This window comes from Penaeus japonicus, unplaced genomic scaffold (genome assembly GCF_977035675.1).
Source record: "Penaeus japonicus unplaced genomic scaffold, GWHDUDI00000001_assembly GWHDUDI00000018, whole genome shotgun sequence".
Lineage (NCBI taxonomy): Eukaryota > Metazoa > Arthropoda > Malacostraca > Decapoda > Penaeidae > Penaeus > Penaeus japonicus.
The window spans coordinates 38,598,509-38,606,369 of record NW_028234420.1 but is presented as its reverse complement, the minus strand read 5'-3'; the positions used below and the strand labels follow the sequence as shown (position 1 = coordinate 38,606,369).

Here is a 7,861-nt window from a genome sequence, read left to right as displayed (position 1 = left end):
TTTGAGATTTATTAACCTGTCTTGTTGATGCTGTTATCATTGTTTACATCAACATCATCAACAGCAACAGTATAATCATTTTTTCTCCTTATGATTAAAAAGTAGAACAATTTTTCTCTCATGCCAAGTACGTATATATATATATATATATATATATATATATATATATATATATATATATATATATATATATAGCCTATATATATATATATATATAGATATAGATATAGATATAGATAGATAGATAGATATAGATATAGATAGATAGATAGATAGATAGATAGATATAGATAGATAGATATAGATAGATAGATGCATACATACATACATATATACATATAGATAGATATATTCATTATCGCAAAAAGGAGTCTGGGGAGAAAGGTTTACATATCTGCCTTTATTAAGAATTCCGGTCATGTCAGTTGAAATTTGTATGAGACACTGGTAGCTTTTTGTTGTTGCTTAGAAGAATGATGAATGCTAGTAAAGGGTATTGTCTGGTTGGAAGACATGAGTGGATATGCAATAGCGTTCTTTGTGGTAATTGCATTTTTTTTTCAAGATTTGTTTGTTTATATTAGTATACTGTTTTATACTGTAGTATACTGTCTGGTGATACTAGTTAGTTTGTTAGGTGGCAGAAATGTTCATGTCGTTTATAAATATCTTGTTTAATTCAGTCACTTTGCGTATCAGCTGCAATTTGCAGTTAATATTATTCAGATACACGTGTACACATACAGACAGACAGACACACACACACACACACACACACACACACACACACACACACACACACACACACACACACACACACACACACACACACACACACACACACACACACACACACAAAACACACACACACACAGCGTGTGGAAGACATGCATTTCCTCGTTGTATAGACGATGACAAGTTCATCATTATTTTTTTTCCTTACTAATTATCTAATTAAGAGTCACAACGATTGAAACACCACAGGCCTCGTCCCTTCCGAAGCGGAGATGCGAAAGACCGTAGCCGCCATGGTGGGGGAGGAGAGTGCAAACACCGTACATCTGGCAGCTTTCCTCACCATCGCAAAAAAACTTTTAATGGACAGAAGGTACGTTTTTTTTTTTTTTCTTCTTCGTCTTCTTCTTCTTCTTCTTTTTCTTTTTTTTCTTTTGTTTTGACATGAAACGAAGCTTTGTCTTTTAGGTGTTACTTAGTTTTACTGGAATTCTTTCTTCGCGAAGTTTTGTCTTATTAGATGTTATTTAATTTTGCTGGAATGTTTTCTTTCTTCTTCCTTCTTCTTCTCCTCCTCCTCTTATTATCCTTTCCCTTCTATTTCTTACAAGAGGATTTAAAATGCTCTAGGTTAGATGACTGGATTTATTTTAAAGATTTTGGCTCTAAGTATTAGATACATTCAATAGGATTGAATGATGAAAAGTCGATTGTAACTGTAAAGATTAGATAGAAATTATTGATAATGCAGGTGATTATATTACTCCAGGAAATGGATAAAATGTTTCTAATAAATAAAGGATGTGTCTTTTCCCAATTTCGATATCATATTTGTTTAGGAAATGCAAAAGAAAATGATTGCATTTCATGATGAGACATATAATCAGCTCTCCGTTCTCATGATTTATTTGCAAAATTATATTGCATGGATATATATATATATATATATATATATATATATATATATATATATATATATATATATACATATATATACATATTTTTTTTTCTTTATACTACAGTTCGAGTTTAGCTTGTCGTTAGCGTTACTTTATTGGTATATGTAACATCATTACTATAATTATTACGATTATCATTATTATAATTACAAATTTATTCCTTATTTGAACTGTTTTTATTAGCTTTTACTGTACCGACAATATCATTACTTATAACCCTCATTAAACATACATCCTATATTATTAGTAACCTTCATAGCACTATTTATAACTCTAAATCAATATCAACCAAACCAATACAATACCAAAAATCCCTCTCTATAACAAAGAACTTCAAAATTCCTCTCTATACAAAGAACTTCAAAATTCCTCTCTATACAAAGAACTTCAAAATTCCTCTCTATACAAAGAACTTCAAAAATCCTCTCTCTACAAAGAACTTCAAAAATCCTCTCTATACAAAGACCTTCAAAATTCCTCTCTAAAACAAAGAACTTCAAAATTCCTCCCTACACAAAGAACTTCAAAATTCCTCTCTATACAAAGACCTTCAAAATTCCTCTCTAAAACAAAGAACTTTAAAATTCTTCCTATACAAAACCTTCAAATCTCTCTATAACAAAGAACTTCAAAATTCTCCCTACACATAAAACAAAAACCTTCAAAATTCCCTCTCTATACAAAGAAAATTCAAAATTCCCTCTCTAAAACAAAGGACCCTTCAAAATTCCTCTCTATACAAAGACCTTCAAAATTCCTCTCTATACAAAGAACTTCAAAATTCCTCTCTATACAAAGACCTTCAAAATTCCTCTCTAAAACAAAGAACTTCAAAATACTCTCCCTAACAACACAGAACTTCAAAATCCTCTCCACAAAGAACTTCAAAATTCCTCTCTATTCAACGAACTTCACAAAATTCCTCTCTATACAAAACCTTCATAATTCCTCTCTATACAAAACCTTCAAAATTCCACTCTAAAACAAAAAATTTCAAATTCATCTCTAAAAACAAAAAACTTCAAAGTTCCTCTCTATACAAAGACCTTCAAAATTCCTCTCTATACAAAGACCTTCAAAATTCCTCTCTAAAACAAAGAACTTCAAAATTCCTCCCTACACAAAGAACTTCAAAATTCCTCTCTATACAAAGAACTTCAAAATTCCTCTCTAAAACAAAGAACTTCAAAATTCCTCTCTATACAAAGAACTTCAAAATTCCTCTCTATACAAAGACCTTCAAAATTCCTCTCTAAAACAAAGAACTTCAAAATTCCTCTCTATAACAAAGAACTTCAAAATTCCTCCCTACACAAAGACCTTCAAAATTCCTCTCTAAAACAAAGAACTTCAAAATTCCTCTCTATACAAAGACCTTCAAAATTCCTCTCTATACAAAGACCTTCAAAATTCCTCCCTACACAAAGAACTTCAAAATTCCTCTCTATACAAAGAACTTCAAAATTCCTCTCTATACAAAGAACTTCAAAATTCCTCTCTATACAAAGACCTTCAAAATTCCTCCCTACACAAAGAACTTCAAAATCCCTCTCTAAAACAAAGAACTTTAAAATTCCTCTCTATACAAAGACCTTCAAAATTCCTCTCTATAACAAAGAACTTCAAAATTCCTCCCTACACAAAGACCTTCAAAATTCCTCTCTATACAAAGAACTTCAAAATTCCTCTCTAAAACAAAGACCTTCAAAATTCCTCTCTATACAAAGACCTTCAAAATTCCTCTCTATACAAAGAACTTCAAAATTCCTCTCTATACAAAGACCTTCAAAATTCCTCTCTAAAACAAAGAACTTCAAAATTCCTCCCTACACAAAGAACTTCAAAATTCCTCCCTACACAAAGAACTTCAAAATTCCTCTCTATACAAAGAACTTCAAAATTCCTCTCTATACAAAGACCTTCAAAATTCCTCTCTATACAAAGACCTTCAAAATTCCTCTCTAAAACAAAGAACTTCAAAATTCCTCTCTAAAACAAAAAACTTCAAAGTTCCTCTCTATACAAAGACCTTCAAAATTCCTCTCTATACAAAGACCTTCAAAATTCCTCTCTAAAACAAAGAACTTCAAAATTCCTCCCTACACAAAGAACTTCAAAATTCCTCTCTATACAAAGAACTTCAAAATTCCTCTCTAAAACAAAGAACTTCAAAATTCCTCTCTATACAAAGAACTTCAAAATTCCTCTCCTAACAATGACCTCAAATTCTCTCTATACAAAGACCTTCAAAATTCCTCTCTATACAAAGACCTTCAAAATTCTTCCCTACACAAAGAACTTCAAAATCCCTCTCTAAAACAAAGAACTTCAAAATTCCTCTCTATACAAAGAACTTCAAAATTCCTCTCTATAACAAAGAACTTCAAAATTCCTCTCTATACAAAGAACTTCAAAATTCCTCCCTACACAAAGAACTTCAAAATTCCTCTCTATAACAAAGAACTTCAAAATTCCTCCCAACTCAAAGAACTTCAAAAAATTCCTGCCCTACAACAAGACTTCAAAATAAAATTCCTCTCTATACAAAGACCTTCAAAATTCCACGTCTATAAACCAAAGACCGTCAAAATTCCTCCCTACTACAAAGAACTTCAAAATTCCTCTCTATACAAAGAACTTCAAAATTCCTCTCTATACAAAGAACTTCAAAATTCCTCTCTATACAAAGACCTTCAAAATTCCTCCCTACACAAAGAACTTCAAAATCCCTCTCTAAAACAAAGAACTTCAAAATTCCTCCCTACACAAAGAACTTCAAAATCCCTCTCTAAAACAAAGACCTTCAAAATTCCTCTCTATACAAAGAACTTCAAAATTCCTCTCTATACAAAGAACTTCAAAATTCCTCTCTATAACAAAGAACTTCAAAATTCCTCTCTATACAAAGAACTTCAAAATTCCTCTCTATACAAAGAACTTCAAAATTCCTCTCTATACAAAGACCTTCAAAATTCCTCTCTATACAAAGACCTTCAAAATTCCTCTCTATACAAAGACCTTCAAAATTCTTCCCTACACAAAGAACTTCAAAATCCCTCTCTAAAACAAAGAACTTCAAAATTCCTCTCTATACAAAGAACTTCAAAATTCCTCTCTATAACAAAGAACTTCAAAATTCCTCTCTATACAAAGAACTTCAAAATTCCTCCCTACACAAAGAACTTCAAAATTATCCCTCTATACCACCGAACTTCAAAATTCCCCCCACTCCAAAGAACTTCAAATTCCTCCCTACACAAAGAATCAAAATTCCTCTCTATAACAAAGAACTTCAAAATTCCTCTCTATAACAAAGAACTTCAAAATTCCTTTCTATACAAAGAACTTCAAAATTCCTCTCTATACAAAGAACTTCAAAATTCCTCTCTATACAAAGACCTTCAAAATTCCTCCCTACACAAAGAACTTCAAAATCCCTCTCTAAAACAAAGAACTTCAAAATTCCTCTCTATACAAAGAACTTCAAAATTCCTCTCTATACAAAGAACTTCAAAATTCCTCTCTATAACAAAGAACTTCAAAATTCCTCTCTATACAAAGAACTTCAAAATTCCTCCCTACACAAAGAACTTCAAAATTCCTCTCTATAACAAAGAACTTCAAAATTCCTCCCAACTCAAAGAACTTCAAAATTCCTCCCTACACAAAGAACTTCAAAATTCCTCTCTATAACAAAGAACTTCAAAATTCCTCTCTATAACAAAGAACTTCAAAATTCCTTTCTATACAAAGAACTTCAAAATTCCTCTCTATACAAAGAACTTCAAAATTCCTCTCTATACAAAGAACTTCAAAAATCCTCTCTATACAAAGACCTTCAAAATTCCTCTCTAAAACAAAGAACTTCAAAATTCCTCCCTACACAAAGAACTTCAAAATTCCTCTCTATACAAAGACCTTCAAAATTCCTCTCTAAAACAAAGAACTTCAAAATTCCTCTCTATACAAAGACCTTCAAAATTCCTCTCTAAAACAAAGAACTTCAAAATTCCTCCCTACACAAAGAACTTCAAAATTCCTCCCTACACAAAGAACTTCAAAATTCCTCTCTATAACAAAGAACTTCAAAATTCCTCCCTACTCAAAGAACTTCAAAATTCCTCCCTACACAAAGAACTTCAAAATCCCTCTCTATAACAAAGAACTTCAAAATTCCTCTCTATAACAAAGAACTTCAAAATCCCTCTCTATAACAAAGAACTTCAAAATTCCTCTCTGTACAAAGACCTTCAAAATTCCTCTCTGTACAAAGACCTTCCAAATTCCTCTCTCTACAAAGAACTTCAAAATTCCTCTCTATAACAAAGACCTTCAAAATTCCTCTCTAAACAAAGACCTTCAAAATTCCTCTCTATACAAAGAACTTCAAAATTCCTCTCTATACAAAGAACTTCAAAATTCCTCTCTATACAAAGAACTTCAAAATCCCTCTCTATAACAAAGAACTTCAAAATCCCTCTCTATAACAAAGACCTTCAAAATTCCTCTCTATACAAAGAACTTCAAAATTCCTCTCTAAAACAAAGAACTTCAAAATCCCTCTCTAAAACAAAGAACTTCAAAATCCCTCTCTATAACAAAGAACTTCAAAATCCCTCTCTATAACAAAGACCTTCAAAATCCCTCTCTATAACAAAGAACTTCAAAATTCCTCTCTATACAAAGAACTTCAAAATTCCTCTCTATACAAAGACCTTCAAAATTCCTTTCTCTACAAAGAACTTCAAAATCCCTCTTTATACAAAGAACTTCAAAATTCCTCCCTACACAAAGAACTTCAAAATCCCTCTTTATACAAAGAACTTCAAAATTCCTCCCTACACAAAGAACTTCAAAATTCCTCTCTATACAAAGAACTTTAAAATTCCTCTCTATAACAAAGACCTTCAAAATTCCTCTCTATACAAAGACCTTCAAAATCCCTCTCTAAAACAAAGACCTTCAAACGCTTCTCACACCTACTCCTCCACCGCCTTACCACATTCTTTCTTTCTTTCCCTCAGATTCCCCAGTAGCAACAAGGAGGAATTATCTCGCGCCCTTGCAGTGCTGGGAAAGGAAGGGAAGAATTACCTGGCAGAGACACAGCCACAGCAAGAGAGTAAAGGAATGTACGAGACGAAACGATCTGGGGTGAGTGAGTGCCTCGTGAGTGCTCGTTGACTTCTAAGTTTGAGGTCGTGTGTGGTGATTGCCTTCCTTGAGTTGTGTGAAGTTTGTGATTATGATTATGATGTATGGTTTGTGATATGTGTGTGTGTATGTGTATATATTTGTATTCTCGTTTAGGTGTATTGTGTGGTTACGCAAATACACACGTATTTATGCATATATACATGTATTATGTGAGTTTGTGTGTGTGTGGCTGTGTGTGTGTGTGTGTGTATGTATGTGTGTGTGTGTGTGTGTGTGTGTAGATAGAGAGACATATATCATAATACTAAATAAAACAGTCTTACATACATTATGTAAGTGTGTGTGTGCGTGTGCGTGTGCGTGTGCGTGTGCGTGTGCGTGTACGTGTGTGTGTGTGTTTATGTCTAGATAGAAAGACAGGTTTTATAATACTAAATAAAACAGTCTCCCCTTAATAGACTCCCTAACCTCACTCACCGTGACTCCTCAGTTCCGACCCCCGGGTAGCCTGTCCCGCGATGAGCTCGTGCGCCTCATGACATGCGAAGGAGAGGCTCTGACGCAGGAGGAGGCTGAGGAGCTCATCCTCTCCTTGCCGATGAAGGACTCGGAGTACGTGGACCTCGACCAGTACGCCGCCCAGCTCGTGCCGCCGCCAAAGTTCTTCTGAGGTGTTCGCGAAAGCTTGATTGTGTGGAGTTGTCAGTCTTGCTCTTATTATAGGCACCGTTGTAATATTTGTGAAGTAATGTAAATTATTATTTGTGGAAATTATCTACAGAAGTGCCTTTTTTTTACAAATGAAACATTTATAAGTTGTATTATTAACCTTTCTTGATGTTAGAAAGATTTTACAGCTTATTTCCAATATAAAGACAGTTTTATCTCTTCTGATATTACACTGCTTCCGGTCTGAACTGAATATTTATCTAGTATAAACATACCTGCAAGCAGACACGTGCCACAAAGCATAGACTCACGTCAACAAATATCTAAACAATCGCTTTATC

The 7,861-nt window shown here is 33.3% G+C and overlaps 1 protein-coding gene across 1 annotated transcript; it reads left to right on the top strand.

The window, feature by feature from the left end:
* The first annotated feature begins 983 nt into the window (after positions 1-983).
* LOC147469946 (uncharacterized) lies at positions 984-7,619 on the top strand. Its single transcript, XM_086546366.1, has 3 exons — positions 984-1,108; positions 6,719-6,848; positions 7,342-7,619. The coding sequence occupies exons 1-3, from the start codon at positions 1,008-1,010 to the stop codon at positions 7,519-7,521; spliced, it is 411 nt and encodes a 136-aa protein (XP_086402492.1). The 5' UTR covers positions 984-1,007; the 3' UTR covers positions 7,522-7,619.
* The last annotated feature ends 242 nt before the right edge of the window (positions 7,620-7,861 follow it).